The sequence below is a fragment of the Antedon mediterranea genome, chromosome 5 (assembly GCF_964355755.1).
Source record: "Antedon mediterranea chromosome 5, ecAntMedi1.1, whole genome shotgun sequence".
NCBI lineage: Eukaryota > Metazoa > Echinodermata > Crinoidea > Comatulida > Antedonidae > Antedon > Antedon mediterranea.
Window position 1 is genome coordinate 5,909,346 of NC_092674.1, and position 17,729 is coordinate 5,927,074.

Genomic DNA, 17,729 nt, shown 5'->3' on the forward strand with positions numbered 1-17,729 from the left:
TGGTCGATCAGCTGACAAACAACATGACAAGTCACATGAGTAAACCAAACAAACCGCGAATTCAATCGAAGAGAAGGTATATTCAGTAAAACTATTAGTAATTAGTGAGTATTTATGGTTGTTATAATAAATTGTTGTAGTTTGTAATTATATTTATGATTTATTGATCGTCGTTAGATAACTACCGGCTAGATAGGCCGACTATACCACCGGCATTCATTCAATAAATATAGAGTAGGCCTATCTTATACTAGATAGGGTAGCACATACATACACTAGGCCTATAATAGGGGTTTAATAGTAGATAGAGGTTCACAGTCTACCACTCAGCTACCGTCCCTACCATGCTACCATAGTACTAGCTAGTTCCGATGTCCATGCGGCATCTGCAGTTAGTGCAGTCCTATCCCTCTTGGACTAGACAAAGTATGACAATTATAACTACACTTATTTCAGTAATTGCAAACATTTTTAAGATAAATACTGTATACAAATATTGTTTTATTGGATTCTACTTTAGAATGGTTAAAATGCTTCAGTGCCTTGTGGTGTTAGTTTCTTTGGTTGTTAGTGTTCATGGTCTGGACAATGGTCTTGCACTTACGCCACCTATGGGTTGGATGTCATGGGAACGATTCAGATGTAATATTGACTGCAAAAACCAACCAAATGACTGCATAGGGTAAGAGCAACCAATCTTTCCAAACGGAACTTTCTATCTCTGCTTACTTCCTCCTCTCCAGTCATGCAACTATGCTGCCCACTCTCTAATATCTCATGATCTCTTCCCATCTGTAGTTATCCCATCTGCAGCCTATCTCCATCTTCATATCTCCTCTGAAGCCCCTCCCCGCATTTGCAAACTCCTCCCTAAATCTGCATCCCCCTCTCCACATCTGCAGCCCCACTCTCCACGTCTGCAGCCCCACTCGTCACATCTGCAGCCCTTCCCCTTATCTGTAGCTACCCTACCATCCGCATCCCCACTCCATACTGTATCTCCTCTACAGCTCCTCTCCACATCTGCAGCCCCTCTTCACATCTGCAGCCCCTTCCCCTATCTGCAGTCACCCTCCTATCTGCATCCCCTCTCCACCTTCAAATTTTCATTGCCTCCTCTCTTAATATATGCAGCCCCTCTTCCCCACACTGTCCAATAACATTTACTACTTTGTTAATTCAGTGAGAAGCTATTTATGGATATGGCTGATAGAATGGTTGAAGATGGCTTTAAAGATGCTGGCTACGAGTATGTTAACATTGACGACTGTTGGGCTTCAAAAGAACGGGATAGTGCTGGAAAGTTACAAGCAGATCCTGACCGCTTTCCGTCAGGAATCAAGAAGCTAGCAGACTATGTAAGCAAGCAAGAGTATTATAATTTAAACATATAATTAATATATTTGCAATAAGTTCACATTTTATCAATTTAGTTAAATTTTATTATTGCCAAACGTACGCCTCTAATTTAAAGTCCAATTTGTTCACCCTTTTAAGTGTGTGCAGAGCATACAAAATAATAATAGTTTGGTTTATGGCCACTGTAAAATGTTAAACATGTATTGTCCCCCAAACACATGAAAAATGAAGATTAATTTAATCAGACTTTGAGTAGGTTATTTTGTAGTTTCAATAAATGTTATCACTTCTATAGAAAAAAAAATGAAAAAAAAAAATGTTTTCACCTATAAAATGACAAAATAAATGGTTAGATTCAATCAAATACCCATTTGACTATTTTTGCTATTACGGTATTTGAATAAATTTGGATCCAATTTTCAGTCAAAGTGGACATCAAAATGGCATATTCAACCAAAACATTTTTAGAATTATTTTTTCAGGGGGACAATACATCTTTAAGATATAACAATGAAAGACAATATATCAATTGTTTTCTAACTATACTGTTCACTTTCAACTACAATTACTATTATTCTGCTTCGCTTATACAGACAAAACTATTTATAATAACAGTACTATATTGTTGTCAAAATTAATCTACCATGAAACTGAAAATGTCACAAAAATATTGATTAATCATGATAGATTAACAGTATATGTAAAACAAAAAACAGATTGGCCACAGCTGTATAGGAATAACCTGGATGTTAAAAAAAATCCATTTTCTATTCAATTTGAATAAAAACACATCAGGGCTGTTTGCTCAGTACCATGATTTTCATCATGGCAAAATATGATTACATTTTTTTATGAAAAGATATATTGTCCTCCTGAAAAATAGTTTGTTGTTGTTGAATATGCCATTTTAATGTCATATAATAGTTATTATTCACTTTGACCAAAAATGTGATCCAAAAAAACAATTATTTACCTGAAAAAACTGTAATTTTACGGCCAAAAAAAAAACCAGTCAGATTGACTGATTGATTAAAAGTATAATTTTATAAAAATCTTTATTTTTCAGGATTTTGGGGGACAAATACATCTTTAAATGATTACATTACATACTTTACTTTTATTCGTTTTTTCATTTTTCAAATTTGTTTATATGTTCAAGGTACATTCAAGAGGGCTTAAACTTGGTATTTACAATGATTTTGGCACCAAAACATGTGGTGGCTACCCTGGTAGCCTAGGCCATCTTGAAGTCGATGCTAAAACATTTGCTGAATGGGGTGTGGACATGCTTAAGATGGATGGATGCTATGCTGATGTTAAGACAATGCCACAAGGTAATTTATGATGCATTCATATAATACTGTCATGTTTAAGTCCACACCCATAGCCTACTATTAAGGCCACACCTATAGCCTACTATTACCGATGCTGTGTAATACAATTGTTTTTTTCCCATAGGCTACCCTAACATGACCAAGGCTTTGAATGCTACAGGCAGACCAATCCTATTCTCATGCAGTTGGCCTGACTATGAACGAGCCAGTAAAATACAGGTAGTTAAATTAGGTTAAATTACAGTAATACATGTTAAAATTTGAAGTTTTTTATATTTTTAAAAATGATTCTATATTTCTATAACATATATTCTTTAACAATGACATGATGAGAAATAAAAAAATACTTTTGTGATACTTTGTTTTCGGTGATAAAGATTGAACCAGAATTTGAACCCAGGATCGAAATTGATAGGCAAACATGTTAACCACCACGCTACTGTCACTACATATAATTTAAGTGTATATAAATTTGATTTTATTCGCAGCCTGATTACAAACTAATTGCAAAGAACTGCAATATCTGGAGGAACTACATTGACATCCAGGATTCATGGGATAGCGTTCTGAAAATAATAGATTACTACGCACAGGAACAAGACACCCTAGCTGCTGTGTCAGCACCTGGAAGTTTTAATGACCCTGATATGGTATGTTCAAACGCTCTTAAGCTCTGTCTACACTATCAAACTTTATGTGACAACAAAATGTGATGTGCCCATATATGGACATGATGATAATGTCATATCACTACCATATTTGAGAATAGCACTACAATGTTTGGGCACATTACACTTTTTTTGTCAAACTAGTTTGATGGTGTTACTGTAGACAGCTTTAAAAATGGGGGATTATCATACCTGTTATTAAGAACATCTTTATAATTAATTAATACAAAATGATCTATTCAACCTATGATGTTAAAAAAACTTGAAGTTGCAGGGACATTCTTTATAATGTTTTAATGTCTGTTCGCCTGGATTTAGCCAGAGTTTGGGGTATACACTGGTCATTTTTGGAACGGAACTGCTTAGTAGAAAAGTTCTCTGGTACCAGCAGCATATTCCAGGTGCTTGAAAATGTCATAAACATCAATTAAAATGACATAATTCTTGCCTTTTAGTTGATAATTGGAGATTTTTCATTAAGTGTGGAACAAGCGAAAGCCCAGATGGCAATGTGGTCTATATTGGCTGCCCCAATGCTCATGTCAAACGACCTTCGAACTATCTCTCCTGAATTCCGAGAGATTCTTCTGAATAAGGAAGTGATTCAAATCAATCAAGATCCCTCTGGAAAAATGGGAAAGCGAGTTATGCAGGTAACATACTTATTTTGTTATTGTTTCTGTACAGTAACTAGTTTGCATATATTTAAAACATTGGATTCAGCATTCAAATTTTTGCTGCGATAGAAGAGTAATAAAGCGCACTCTACAAGCTAGTTTCGCTTCGCGCAATATTCAGGTCTACCGTGTTGCAAAAAGCTGGCTGTGAAATAGTACATGTAATCATTAGAAAATAATGCATGGCACTTGATATGAAGATTTCGATCCAAGTCGGCCCTAAACCGTCTTGGCCAAAGTCAAGTCGGCCCCAAGTCAACTCGGCCTCAAGTCAACTCGGCCTCACGTCAACTCGGCCAAAAAATAATCGATCAACTCGGCCCGGTTAAAGTATGGAACGCAAAAAGTGCAAATGAAGGGAATTGATAAAATAATATTTCTTCACAATTTTTTAACTATGAATAATTCTGACTTTTAATGAATATTAATATTTAGACAATAATATATTTAGCAAAAAAAATAGGAATAATTTCACCAACTTTTATTTATTTTAATAAAATTTCAAATTGCACAATTGAAAACAATTCGTAGCTGCGCCTCCCTGCGCCTTTGGCAGCTTTTTCGATATCTACAACTGCTACGTGTTTTCGCTGACCGGGGGATTCCCCTTTTTTTGATTTACTAAAATGCGGTACCTGCACGTGTTTTTGTAACACGCGGGTACTTCTATTCATATCGGCAATGAGTTCATTTTTTTATATGATATTATTTAATTATATTATATTTTTTATTTCTTCATTTTTTTTAAAGCGTGGATAGTAAGAATCATAATAATATTAAGCACTTTTTGCGTTCCATACTTTATTGTGGCCGAGTTGACCGATTAGTTTTTGGCCGAGTTGACGTGAGGCCGAGTTGACTTGAGGACGAGTTGACTTGGGGCCGACTTGACGTGGGGCCGACTTGACTTTGGCCGAGACGGTTTGGGGCCGACTTGACCTGCACCCGATATGAAATCAATCAATCGTATGATAGATTTAGGTGTGTTACAGTTATCATCTGATGAAAGTACGAAAGTACTTGAGGTTGTGAGCAAATAATAAAAAAAGTTTTATAAAAAATGTCATGTGTTTAATATGAAGCATGTGCATGTTGAAAGAACAATAATTTCTGCCAATAATATTATATCGTCTCTGCCAGTCTGCCAAATTTATCATGAAACAGACCCCACTGAAGTGAAGTCTACTATACTTTTGTGGACTACACTTTGTGATCCATTGAGACTATTCCACTGACGACGGCACTCTGCAAATGTTTGCAAATTTGAAATAGTTATCCAGTGCTGTGAGCTTTCATTGCTTCTCAGGATGAAGTATTTTTTAATATAGCATCCTTCCATTTTATAAATTTCTGATGCGTATGACATTATTTAAAAAGCTGGAATTCACCACTGTTGTATTTTTATTGTGGAGCAGATATTATTATTATTCTTTATTGACAACTGATAACACTAACAGTGTCCAACATATACATAGACTACATGCATGCTTACTGTGGGATATCTGCATTTCTTTACAATTTAATCACTAACAGTTATTTTTCTGTTGTATTATATTACTCACTCATAAACATTTAACTTATTACCATAATTCACTATTGACTGGTGTTGGATTTTTTGACTATTTTTGTGGTTTTGTTATTTTCTAGTTTATTTTCAACATTTCTTGCCTTAGTTCCTGCTCCATTGATTTCTTATTTAAGTAAACACTATAGAGTAATCTATTATTGCGGCTTTTGCCTATTGTCTATTAGCATAAAACTGTTCCAATGTAAATAGATATTCCTAACATAAACATCACTTTATTTTCTTTTTATTATAACACAGATTGTATCAGACATTATTTCCTTGTGTTGTTAAAGTTATGATTTAAGCTCTGACTACACTATCAAAAAAGTGTGATGTGGCCAAATATGGTAGTGATATGACATCATCGTGTCCATATATGGGCACATCAGATTCACATGAAGTTTGATAATGTAGACCATAGAGATCTCTATGTGTAGACAGAGCTTAATGGAAGTTTGATCACAGATTATGATTTAGATTTTTAAACTAACGCAATCATGCGCACTGTGATCGTAGCCTTTATTTATTGTGTGAAAAGAAGACCTTACTCACCACCTTTAATAACGCTATATAATAAGACAACATTTTTAGGAACCATTTTGGTATTTGCCATAGTCCTCTATTGTCTGTAAATAAAGCAAAACAGATATATGCTTTATATATATATATATATCAATCATTATTAATTACATACAGTAAATGATTTCTGCAAACAGTTAATATACAGTACCAAACAAAATGTCCCCCTTAATAGAGGTCTCACCTGAAAAAGAGTGATATAAAATAAAATGATATTTCCTCTCCCAGGAAAATGTTCCCTTGACATGTGTGTCCTCAGGATAGGGATGTCCCAGAGGAGGAAGAGTCTACTGTGATTTGAAATCTGTTTAGTACAACGTTTGTGGAAGTTTTATTTAGTTGAAAATAGCTGCGTTTAAACAGGACATTTTAAGAAATTTAAGAAATTTATTGTTATTTTAACCCTGACTTTAATCCTAAATCCAATCAACAATTTTAAAATTTGCAATTTTTAACTTATTCAATACTTGGTGTTGGGCTTCACTATTTTATATCATTTATTTATTCAATCAAAGAAAATAATTTTGTTATTTTTTCCTATATATCCAATGTGATATTGTTATCATTTATTTAAAAACTTCATTTCGCCTCACTCCACAGACCCAATCACACATGGAGGTTTGGACTCGGGAACTATCATCAAACGCTTTGGCCGCTGTGATATTTAGCCGCAGCCAGAGCGCTCCGGCCATTTTTGAAACGACCTTAGAGAATCTGAAGTTTCCGACGACATCAAAGGGTTATAGTGTATTTGATGTTACTGATAATAAACCTTTGGGGAATTACGCTTTAAATGAAACATTGTCTTTTATAGTCAACCCTAGTGGTGCTGTTATGTTTAAGGCCACGCCCATAGCCTAGGATTAAAGCAACACCCATAACCTAGGATCAAGGCCACACCAATAGACTAGTATTAAGGCCACACCCATAGCCTAGGATTATAATACTTTCCAGTATAACTCTTTTAATGAATGAATTGTTTTTATAGTTCACCCTAGTGGTACTGTCATGTTTAAGGCCATGCCCATAGCCTAGGATTAAGGCCACGTCCATAGCCTAGAATTAAGGCCACACCCATAGCCTAGGATTATAATCATTTCCAGTATTACTCACTTTAAATGACACATTGTTTTTATAGTGCACCCTAGTGGTGCTGTCATGTTTAAGGCCACGCCCATAGCTTAGGATTAAGGCCACGCCCATAGCCTAGGATTAAGGCCACACCCATAGCCTAGGATTATAATCGTATAGTCAGTACTTCTCTTTAAATGAAACATTGTCATTTATAATACACCGTAGTGGATGAAACATTGTCATTTATAATTACACCGTAGTGGAACTGTCATGTTTAAGGCCACGCCCATAGCCTAGGATGTTAATCATTATACAAGTTCAGGGCAAATAATTATTCAATTTTAAAAAGTGCTTGTTCAGGGCCCAAAACTCATAATTATTTACACAAAGATTTAATTTCTATTTCATTTACTTTAATTTCATTTTTTAATAGCCATTTTTATGACAAAGAATTGGTATTACTTTGGACAATTTGATTTTCAGTTAATTTTGCAATTCATTATTCTATTTCATTAGAATATATTTTTGTTATACTTTGTTTGAGCCATTTATATGACAACGAATTAGTAATATTTATTGGACAATTTTGACAGTTACTTTCAGTTGTAAAGTATTTAATTATTACGTTTTTGATTTAGTTTTTATACAACATTTATGATTCAATATTTACATATATTTATGATCTTATTTTACTCGTAATTAACTTGATATATAGATTGAATGAATTGAAGTTGTATGATTGCTCAACAATTTGAGTTTAGAATTTGTTTTGAATTGAAGGAAGTGAAAGTCTAATTATTACAAACTTGGCTGAAACAATTTATTGGTTCTAAGAATCGAGAGCGTGAAGTAGACATATCTAGCTTAATAATTTGAGAAGAAAAAACGAATTGTATCAGTACTACATCTTCATATAATGAAGTCTAATTTAAATCAACTTGTTGGTATAATAGTTGTATATGTTTATGAAAGTTTTCTTATTTTGCTTACTTAAGGCAGACCTTACTTAAATTTCATTTCGTCAAATCTTAAAAGATTCTATTGTTAAAAAATCTCAGCAATAAACTGAATATTGTATACGTTTTACTACTGTTTTTGTAACGTATTAATCACGGAATACCGGACTTTATAAAAACACGGGAAAATGGATGAGGATAACAATTGATCATTTGTTATTACAGTATTTGCACATTGTGTAGCAGTATACTAATATCATTAATGCCCTCCGAATGCGTTTGAATTCCCTTCCATTTTTCCCACTCGAAATTGTCCTCGATTTTTCCATTTTCAGAGTGGTAATGTTGAAGTGTGGTCACGTGAACTCGGTTTTTTAGACGAGTATGCCTTAGCCTTTCTGAATCGTGGTACCGAAGGAACACCTCTGAACTTTACTGTACAACTTAAAGACCTTGGCTTACGGCCTGGAATATATTTCCTTATAGAAATCTTTGAGGATAAAGATATTGATGATTTTGACACAGATAGTTACTTCAGTACGGTCATTACTCCAAATGGGGTGTCATTTATCCATGCATACCCAAGCCAGTTTTACAACTCAGTTTGATAACATTTTAGGCACATCTCTTAAGCTCTGTCTACACTATCAAACTAGTTTGACAACAAAAAAAGTGTGATGTGGCCAAATATGGTAGCGATATTCCCAAATATGGTAGTGATATGACATCATCATGTCCATATATGGGCACATCACATTTTTTTTGTCACATCAAGTTTGATAGTGTGGCTTAATAAAAATAATTTCAAACCTTTAAATTGTTAAGACAAATATATATAAAGTTGGCGGTTCTCACTGTGACGCAACGCAATGACGTAGTTACGCAACGTAAGTGAGTTGACCAATGAAAAGCGACAGTTCGAATAATCCATCGCTTGTGATGGTCAAATCACCTGCTTTCCCTTTAAGTGCTTGCGTTGCGTTCTAGTGGGAACCCAGCTTAAACTCCGACTCTAAATTGTCTGTGACGCTACCAGTTAGATTATCACTCGGACCGTATATACCCTGTACCGTATTGGTTCATAATACATAATAATGAAGATCTGATAAAACTACTAAATAATACCAATATTTCAAATATTATATAAATATATAGAATTTGATATGGATTTTTATTCTTTCTATTATTTAGTTTCTTTCCATTTATGTATTATTTGCATGATACGAGACTAGTTTATTATTTGCATGATACGAGACTAGTTTATTATTTGCATGATACGAGACTAGTTTCAAAACGCATGTGATTGCATGAATCTCATTTCATTGTTGCTAAAGCTCTGTCTACACTATCAAACTTGTTTGACAAAAAAAAAGTGTGATGTGCCCAAATATGGTAGTGATATGACGTCATCGTGTCCACATCACATTTTTTTGTCAGATAAAGTTTGATAGTGTAGACAGAGCTTTAGACTTGGTTCCAACTAGGACGTAAACGCACCACAAGTGACTTGACCAATCACAACAGCGATAGTTCAGATGATTGATCAAATCACGTTGATTATTGCGTTGCGTCCAATTGCTGCAATCCGGACATAAAACGTACCTCTAACATTTTTCTGTATACTAATAAAAATAACTAAACTTCGTGAAATAAATGTATTGTATTTCTTTGTCGGGTTTTTCTTAACATTTCTTTTAGCCTGTATTATTGTTTGCTATTACTTATGCAAAATGAAGTTCTTTTAATGTTGTGACTCGACCAAAAAAAAAAAAAACTAAAATAAAAAAAAATAAAAAATTCCAACTGGAATGTCTATTCATATCGAATATCGAATGTATTCCTTTCGTTTCCAAATTGACACTGTATTGATTAACTATTTCATTGTTTATTTCATTATTCCATTATCATCCATTTCACTAGGAAACGGGTATAGAGGTTTGGTCGAAAACCACTGCCGACAGTAAGCTAGCCATTGTGTTTCTGAGCAGACGAACTGACGGAATCCCAACTAATTATTCGATAATTCTGCGAGACGCCGGAGCAACGTCCAACAGCGCCTATGAATTCATTGATCTTTTTACGTGGAAAAGCGTAGGAAAGTTCGGCAAACGTGACACGATGAAAGTAGCAATAAACCCGAACGGTGTTCGGATGTTGCTCGGAACACCAGCTAAAACAGCAGCCTAAGATATTGCCATATAAGAATATTATTGTTTTGTTATAGCGATGGATCAGTACCGTTCGGGTAGCAATTTATCTAATGTTTATGGGATACAGAGCCTGAACACAAAGCACTTGCATATATATCTAAAGCTTGTCTACAACTTTATGTGAATGTGATGTGCCCATAATTATGGATATGATGATGTCATACCACTACCATATTTAGGAATATCACTACCATTATTTGGGCTCTTTTTCTGTCAAACTAGTTTGATAGTGTAGACAGAGCTTAACACTAAATAAGGCAGATACTGTGTGATTGACGAGCTTAACACTAAATAAGGCAGATACTGTGTGATTGACGAGCAGGAGAACCCCGTATTCTAATGACGTAAGGGACACTCCTAGTAAGGGGACCAGGGGAAGTTTAGGTCCCTTTTATAAAGGTTCCTACATATTGTATATTGATGTATTAGTATGGTGTTGAATAGAGGGATCGTGGTCGTACAACTTCCCTGTCTTTTAATTAGGAAAGTAGTCATAAAAATTGGACATGTACACCTAATATTACGCTTACATTTTTATAACGCAAATATGGACACATTTTTTAGTGGAGTTGGGTGAGAAGGAGGAGGGTCTTACGAGTAGGCTTATAGAAATGGGTGAGAAGGAGGAGGGTCTTACGAGTAGGCTTATAGAAATGGGTGAGAAGGAGGAGGGTCTTACGAGTAGGCTTATAGAAATGGGTGAGAAAGAGGAGGGTCTTACGAGTAGGCTTATAGAAATACGTTCTATTCTTTTTGACTTTTGATATTTTTATTTATTTTTTTTATTTATTTTTTAAAATTTTATTCGGTATATAAAAATATATTACAAAACGACAGTGAAGGACTGAAATGAATTGTATTACAAATAAATAAAAATTAGTTAAAATTGCTATAGGCCTAAAAATAGAAACATCTTATTAAAATTAGATATCGTACCATAAAATTAAAAAACATACATGAATAAAAAACCTTATACAACTTATAGCATTTTTTCGGAATTTTTAAAAATGATTTATGCTTTTAAAGTCTAAATTCTATACTTTAAATATTATATTGTATTACCTCGTATTTGACATTTACAATGTGCAATTATACTGGTATAGTAACAGGGTATGAATTGGGACATTTTTTCTCCTTTTATTATGACATATAGTATAATTATATCATCCTCCTTTGGACTCAATTTTTGTTTGTAAATATCATAAATTCCTGTTTTTTTTTATTTAAAAAACGATTGTTTTTTAATAGGATGGTGATATAGAGGTGTGGACAAAATCTCTTGACCTCTGGGAAGAACACGCAGTTACTTATCTCAACCGAGGGGATTCGAACCAAAGGGTCTCTCTCCAGCTCAAGAATATCGGCTTCGACTATATCCTAGGTTATGAAGTTCGGGATATATTGAATCATATTGAGATAGGGCACAGGGAGCGGGAAGGGAATTTCACCGTCACTGTCCCGGCTAAGGGGGCTTACATGATATATGCGTACCCCAGTGAATAGAGTGGCTTTTATAAAAAATGTAAGGTATAATTCATCAGAGTTGACAAGTACAGTAAAATGCTATGTTTTAGAATCTATATCTATGCAAACTATTAACTTCTCTCGACAGAACGTCTTTTATGAGTTGTTTTAAATTCGACTAGGATTGAGACTTTAGTTAAAGGGAACACTGGCTCTTAAGTTCTGTCTACACTATCAAACTTTATGTGACAAAAAAACTGTGATATGCCCATATATGGACATGATGATGACATATCACTATACCATATTTGGGAACATTACACTTTTTTTGTCAAACTAGTTTGATAGTGTAGACTGAGCTTTAGCCATGGGGATTAAGTCCTTTTTGGGTTTCTTTCCACGTTTGTATGTGTGTTCACTCTTTCCTGGTGTTATCATATCAGATATTTACCGTATATGGCAATAATGAATAAGAATAAGCTGCAATAACTAGAAAACAGATACATTCTACTTCCGTATTACCATGGTATATATATATATATATTCATTATTGGAGTTTAGTTGAATTGTGTTGTGTTTTACATTAATGTAATTTAATCACGAAGGTGAAAAAATAACGTTTGAATATTGAATCGTACTCACAGAATCATGTAGGCCTACCATTACCTGTGACCGTATCTTGAATCGCTGACTAAACTCTTTGTTAATAAAGCGTTTACTAAAAATTAAAGTTCGGGATGTTTTTTTTGTCGTCAATAAAAAGTGCGATCTTAATAATTTTAAAAGGTGCACATGCAGTAATTTGAAAACGATTTATTATATATCCGGTATAACAAAAAATAAATAAAAATAGGACTGACCCCGACGTGATTTGAACACGCAACCTTCTGATCTGGAGTCAGACGCGCTACCGTTGCGCCACGGAGTCAGATATGTCAATAACATACGGTAGACTTGTTTGTCACAAGCGGGACCTTAATGGTTCAGTTTATAGTTGTTGGCACTATGTTGAATTTAAATAGTGCACTGATTTAAAAGCGATCCATCCTGTTCACTCGGTGTAACAGATATATAAATAAAAAGTCGTCTGACCCCGACGTGATTTGAACACGCAACCTTCTGATCTGGAGTCAGACGCGCTACCGTTGCGCCACGGAGTCAGATATGTCAATAACATACGGTAGACTTGTTTGTCACAAGCGCGACCTTAATGGTTCAGTTTATAGTCGGCACTATGTTGAATTTAAATAGTGCACTGATTTAAAAGCGATCCATCCTGTTCACTCGGTGTAACAGATATATAAATAAAAAGTCGGCTGACCCCGACGTGATTTGAACACGCAACCTTCTGATCTGGAGTCAGACGCGCTACCGTTGCGACACAGAGTCAGATGTCATTTACATTCGGTAGACTTGTTTGTCACAAGCGCGACCTTAATGGTTCAGTTTATAGTCGGCACTATGTTGAATTTAAATAGTGCACTGATTTAAAAGCGATCCATCCTGTTCACTCGGTGTAACAGATATATAAATAAAAATCGACTGACCCCAACGTGATTTGAACACGCAACCTTCTGATCTGGAGTCAGACGCGCTACCGTTGCGCCACGGAGTCAGATATGTCAATAACATACGGTAGACTTGTTTGTCACAAGCGGGACCTTAATGGTTCAGTTTATAGTTGTTGGCACTATGTTGAATTTAAATAGTGCACTGATTTAAAAGCGATCCATCCTGTTCACTCGGTGTAACAGATATATAAATAAAAAGTCGTCTGACCCCGACGTGATTTGAACACGCAACCCTCTGATCTGGAGTCAGACGCGCTACCATTGCGCCACGGAGTCAGATATGTCAATAACATACGTTAGACTTGTTTGTCACAAGCATGATCTTAATGGTTCAGTTTAGTCGGCACTATGTTGAATTGGCACTATGTTGAATTTAAATAGTGCACTGATTTAAAAGCGATCCATCCTGTTCACTCGGTGTAACAGATATATAAATAAAAAGTCGGCTGACCCCGACGTGATTTGAACACGCAACCTTCTGATCTGGAGTCAGACGCGCTACCGTTGCGACACAGAGTCAGATGTCATTTACATTCGGTAGACTTGTTTGTCACAAGCGCGACCTTAATTGTTCAGTTTATAGTCGGCACTATGTTGAATTTAAATAGTGCACTGATTTAAAAGCGATCCATCCTGTTTACTCGGTGTAACAGATATATAAATAAAAATCGACTGACCCCGACGTGATTTGAACACGCAACCTTCAGATCTGGAGTCAGACGCGCTACCGTTGCGCCACGGAGTCAGATATGTCAATAACATACGGTAGACTTGTTTGTCAAAAGCGCGACTTTAATGGTTAAGTTTAGTCGGCACTATGTTGAATTTAAATAGTGCACTGATTTAAAAGCGATCCCTTCTGTTCACTTGGTATAACAAATATATAAAAAAAAATCGACTGACCCCGACGTGATTTGAACACGCAACCTTCTGATCTGGAGTCAGACGCGCTACCGTTGCGCCACGGAGTCAGATATGTCAATAACATACGGTAGACTTGTTTGTCATAAGCGCGACTTTAATGGTTAAGTTTAGTCGGCACTATGTTGAATTTAAATAGTGCACTAATGTAAAAGCGATCCATCCTGTTCACTTGGTGTAACAGATATATAAATAAAAAGTCGGCTGACCCCGACGTGATTTGAACACGCAACCTTCTGATCTGGAGTCAGACGCGCTACCGTTGCGCCACGGAATCAGATACATACGGTAGACTTGTTTGTCACAAGCGCGACTTTAATGGTTAAGTTTAGTCGGCACTATGTTGAATTTAAATAGTGCACTGATTTAAAAGCGATCCATCCTGTTCACTCGGTGTAACAGATATATAAATAAAAAGTCGGCTGACCCCGACGTGATTTGAACACGCAACCTTCTGATCTGGAGTCAGACGCGCTACCGTTGCGCCACGGAATCAGATACATACGGTAGACTTGTTTGTCACAAGCGCGACTTTAATGGTTAAGTTTAGTCGGCACTATGTTGAATTTAAATAGTGCACTAATTTAAAAAGCTATCCCTTCTGTTCACTTGGTATAACAGATATATAAATAAAAAGTCGGCTGACCCCGACGTGATTTGAACACGCAACCTTCTGATCTGGAGTCAGACGCGCTACCGTTGCGCCACGGAGTCAGATGTCTGTTCCATATAGTACACTAGTTAATGTACCTTTAACTAGTAACTAGTAAAACAAAAATGATTGAATGATTTGAAAGCGATCCCTCCTGGTCATCCAGGTTAAAAAAATCGACTGACCCCGACGTGATTTGAACACGCTACCGTTGCGCCACGGAGTCAGATGTCTGTTCCATATAGTACACTAGTTAATGTACCTTTAACTAGTAACTAGTAAAACAAAAATGATTGAATGATTTGAAAGCGATCCCTCCTGGTCATCCAGGTTAAAAAAATCGACTGACCCCGACGTGATTTGAACACGCAACCTTCTGATCTGGAGTCAGACGCGCTACCGTTGCGCCACGGAGTCATTTACATACGGTAGACTTGTTTGTCATAAGCACGACCTTAATGGTTCAGTTTATAGTTGGCACTATGTTGAATTTAAATAGTGCACTTATTTAAAAGCGATCCCTTCTGTTCACTCGGTATAACAGATATATAAATAAAAAGTCGGCTGACCCCGACGTGATTTGAACACGCAACCTTCTGATCTGGAGTCAGACGCGCTACCTTTGCGTCACGGAGTCAGATATGTCAATAACATACGGTAGACTTGTTTGTCACAAGCGCGACCTTAATGGTTCAGTTTATAGTTGGCACTATGTTGAATTTAAATAGTGTACTAATTTAAAAGCGATCCCTTCTGTTCACTTGGTATAACAGATAATTATATAAATAAGAAGTCGGCTGACCCCGACGTGATTTGAACACGCAACCTTCTGATCTGGAGTCAGACGCGCTACCGTTGCGCCACGGAGTCATTTACATACGGTAGACTTGTTTGTCACAAACGCGACTTTAATGGTTAAGTTTAGTCGGCACTATGTTGAATTTAAATAGTGCACTGATTTAAAAGCGATCCCTTCTGTTCACTCGGTATAACAAATATATTAAAAAAAGTCGCCTGACCCCGACGTGATTTGAACACGCAACCTTCTGATCTGGAGTCAGACGCGCTACCGTTGCGTCACGGAGTCATTTACATACGGTAGACTTGTTTGTCACAAACGCGACTTTAATGGTTAAGTTTAGTCGGCACTATGTTGAATTTAAATAGTGCACTGATTTAAAAGCGATCCCTTCTGTTCACTCGGTATAACAAATATATAAAAAAAAAGTCGACTGACCCCGACGTGATTTGAACACGCAACCTTCTGATCTGGAGTCAGACGCGCTACCGTTGCGCCACGGAGTCATTTACATACGGTAGACTTATTTGTCACAAACGCGACTTTAATGGTTAAGTTTAGTCGGCACTATGTTGAATTTAAATAGTGCACTGATTTAAAAGCGATCCCTTCTGTTCACTCGCTATAACAAATATATAAAAAAAAAGTCGACTGACCCCGACGTGATTTGAACACGCAACCTTCTGATCTGGAGTCAGACGCGCTACCGTTGCGCCACGGAGTCAGATGTTAGTTCACAACAGTAGACTTGTTCATCTGCCTATAGTTGATGATAGAAAGTTAATAATTATCTATTGTTACCCGCATAATAGTCAACAATGCCAACGTCGTCTACGCTTTATAATGGGGAGCTTCATTAATAGGAATTATGACTTTTGACGTCATGTGGAGGTACTAGTTGATTTTTAAATGTTTGTCAAGTCAGCTGACACACTTTTGCAAATCTATAGCTCATTGAATTCTGTTCACATACATTTTGGTCGTACGCGAAAAATTTGAATTGATTTTATAGAACTGGACGATGACTTGGGAAATGAAATAAATAAATAATCAGGTCTATAATTTACATGTCCTTGCCTATATGTCGTCGCGAATCGAAAGCATCCATTACCAATAGGCCTATACTTTGCAGTAGACGTACGTAGCAACCATTGCTAGTAAAGCTTGGTTCCCACTATGATTACTCAAACAGTCGCTTGTCATTGGTTCAATCGCTTGCGTTACTTCTCTAGTGGAAACCAAGCTTTATACAGTAGTAACCATTTTTGAAAATCAAGAACATTCATAAACTTAAGTTGTATGTGTGTGAATTGTTGCTTACTTAATCCTTGATTCCCACTAAAGACGCAACACAAGGACGTAACGCAACATAAGTGAATTGACCAATCACAAGCGATGGGTTATTCAAACTGTCGCTTGTCATTGGTCAACTCGTTGCGTTTACGTTCTTGCGTTACGTTCTAGTGGGAACCAAGCTCTAATTAATGCGATTTTGTAGGTTGGTCTCGTAGAAATATGGGATAGACACTTGATGTACGACTCTCACGCCGTGACGTATCTTAATCGAGCGAGTGTGCCTCAGAATGTTACCATCAAACTGGAGAACATCGGCTTCGACTATGGTCTAGGCTACGAGTTGCGGGAAATATTGAATCACGTCGAACTTGGCCACTACGACCGAACCGACAACTTCTCCGCCGTGGTACCTGTCTCAGGGGCATATATGATTTATGCATATCCCAGTGAATAACAGTGATGATATGAAACAACTAAAGCTCTGTCTACACTATCAAACTTTATGTGACAAAAAATGTGATTGGGCACATCACACGTTCTTGTCTAACTAGTTTGGTAGTGTAGACAGAGCTTTAGATTTAATTACACAACAGATAAAAAAA

At 36.2% G+C, this 17,729-nt stretch overlaps 1 protein-coding gene and 17 non-coding genes across 22 annotated transcripts; 1 reads left to right on the forward strand and 17 right to left on the reverse strand.

The window, feature by feature from the left end:
• The first annotated feature begins 24 nt into the window (after positions 1 to 24).
• Positions 25 to 17,685, forward strand: LOC140050190 (alpha-N-acetylgalactosaminidase-like). Of its 5 annotated transcripts, none has more exons than XM_072095273.1 (8): positions 25 to 104; positions 521 to 682; positions 1,184 to 1,358; positions 2,519 to 2,693; positions 2,818 to 2,912; positions 3,182 to 3,343; positions 3,817 to 4,014; positions 17,330 to 17,685. In XM_072095273.1, the coding sequence occupies exons 2-8, from the start codon at positions 522 to 524 to the stop codon at positions 17,579 to 17,581; spliced, it is 1,218 nt and encodes a 405-aa protein (XP_071951374.1). In that variant the 5' UTR covers positions 25 to 104; position 521; the 3' UTR covers positions 17,582 to 17,685. The 5 variants fall into 5 exon arrangements, with proteins under 5 accessions (XP_071951374.1, XP_071951372.1, XP_071951370.1 ...); XM_072095271.1 differs by lacking the exon at positions 17,330 to 17,685 and adding an exon at positions 11,673 to 12,615; XM_072095269.1 differs by lacking the exon at positions 17,330 to 17,685 and adding an exon at positions 10,135 to 11,792.
• Positions 12,745 to 12,816, reverse strand: Trnaw-cca (transfer RNA tryptophan (anticodon CCA)). The gene has a single exon. It is a non-coding gene; the product is annotated as a tRNA-Trp (tRNA).
• On the reverse strand, positions 12,977 to 13,048 carry Trnaw-cca (transfer RNA tryptophan (anticodon CCA)). The gene has a single exon. It is a non-coding gene; the product is annotated as a tRNA-Trp (tRNA).
• Positions 13,206 to 13,277, reverse strand: Trnaw-cca (transfer RNA tryptophan (anticodon CCA)). Its single transcript has one exon. It is a non-coding gene; the product is annotated as a tRNA-Trp (tRNA).
• Positions 13,432 to 13,503, reverse strand: Trnaw-cca (transfer RNA tryptophan (anticodon CCA)). Its single transcript has one exon. It is a non-coding gene; the product is annotated as a tRNA-Trp (tRNA).
• Positions 13,664 to 13,735, reverse strand: Trnaw-cca (transfer RNA tryptophan (anticodon CCA)). Its single transcript has one exon. It is a non-coding gene; the product is annotated as a tRNA-Trp (tRNA).
• Positions 13,907 to 13,978, reverse strand: Trnaw-cca (transfer RNA tryptophan (anticodon CCA)). Its single transcript has one exon. It is a non-coding gene; the product is annotated as a tRNA-Trp (tRNA).
• Trnaw-cca (transfer RNA tryptophan (anticodon CCA)) lies at positions 14,133 to 14,204 on the reverse strand. Its single transcript has one exon. It is a non-coding gene; the product is annotated as a tRNA-Trp (tRNA).
• Trnaw-cca (transfer RNA tryptophan (anticodon CCA)) lies at positions 14,359 to 14,430 on the reverse strand. Its single transcript has one exon. It is a non-coding gene; the product is annotated as a tRNA-Trp (tRNA).
• On the reverse strand, positions 14,586 to 14,657 carry Trnaw-cca (transfer RNA tryptophan (anticodon CCA)). Its single transcript has one exon. It is a non-coding gene; the product is annotated as a tRNA-Trp (tRNA).
• Positions 14,804 to 14,875, reverse strand: Trnaw-cca (transfer RNA tryptophan (anticodon CCA)). The gene has a single exon. It is a non-coding gene; the product is annotated as a tRNA-Trp (tRNA).
• Positions 15,023 to 15,094, reverse strand: Trnaw-cca (transfer RNA tryptophan (anticodon CCA)). The gene has a single exon. It is a non-coding gene; the product is annotated as a tRNA-Trp (tRNA).
• Positions 15,378 to 15,449, reverse strand: Trnaw-cca (transfer RNA tryptophan (anticodon CCA)). The gene has a single exon. It is a non-coding gene; the product is annotated as a tRNA-Trp (tRNA).
• Positions 15,598 to 15,669, reverse strand: Trnaw-cca (transfer RNA tryptophan (anticodon CCA)). Its single transcript has one exon. It is a non-coding gene; the product is annotated as a tRNA-Trp (tRNA).
• On the reverse strand, positions 15,831 to 15,902 carry Trnaw-cca (transfer RNA tryptophan (anticodon CCA)). Its single transcript has one exon. It is a non-coding gene; the product is annotated as a tRNA-Trp (tRNA).
• Positions 16,048 to 16,119, reverse strand: Trnaw-cca (transfer RNA tryptophan (anticodon CCA)). Its single transcript has one exon. It is a non-coding gene; the product is annotated as a tRNA-Trp (tRNA).
• Trnaw-cca (transfer RNA tryptophan (anticodon CCA)) lies at positions 16,266 to 16,337 on the reverse strand. Its single transcript has one exon. It is a non-coding gene; the product is annotated as a tRNA-Trp (tRNA).
• On the reverse strand, positions 16,484 to 16,555 carry Trnaw-cca (transfer RNA tryptophan (anticodon CCA)). The gene has a single exon. It is a non-coding gene; the product is annotated as a tRNA-Trp (tRNA).
• Positions 17,686 to 17,729: the final 44 nt, after the last annotated feature.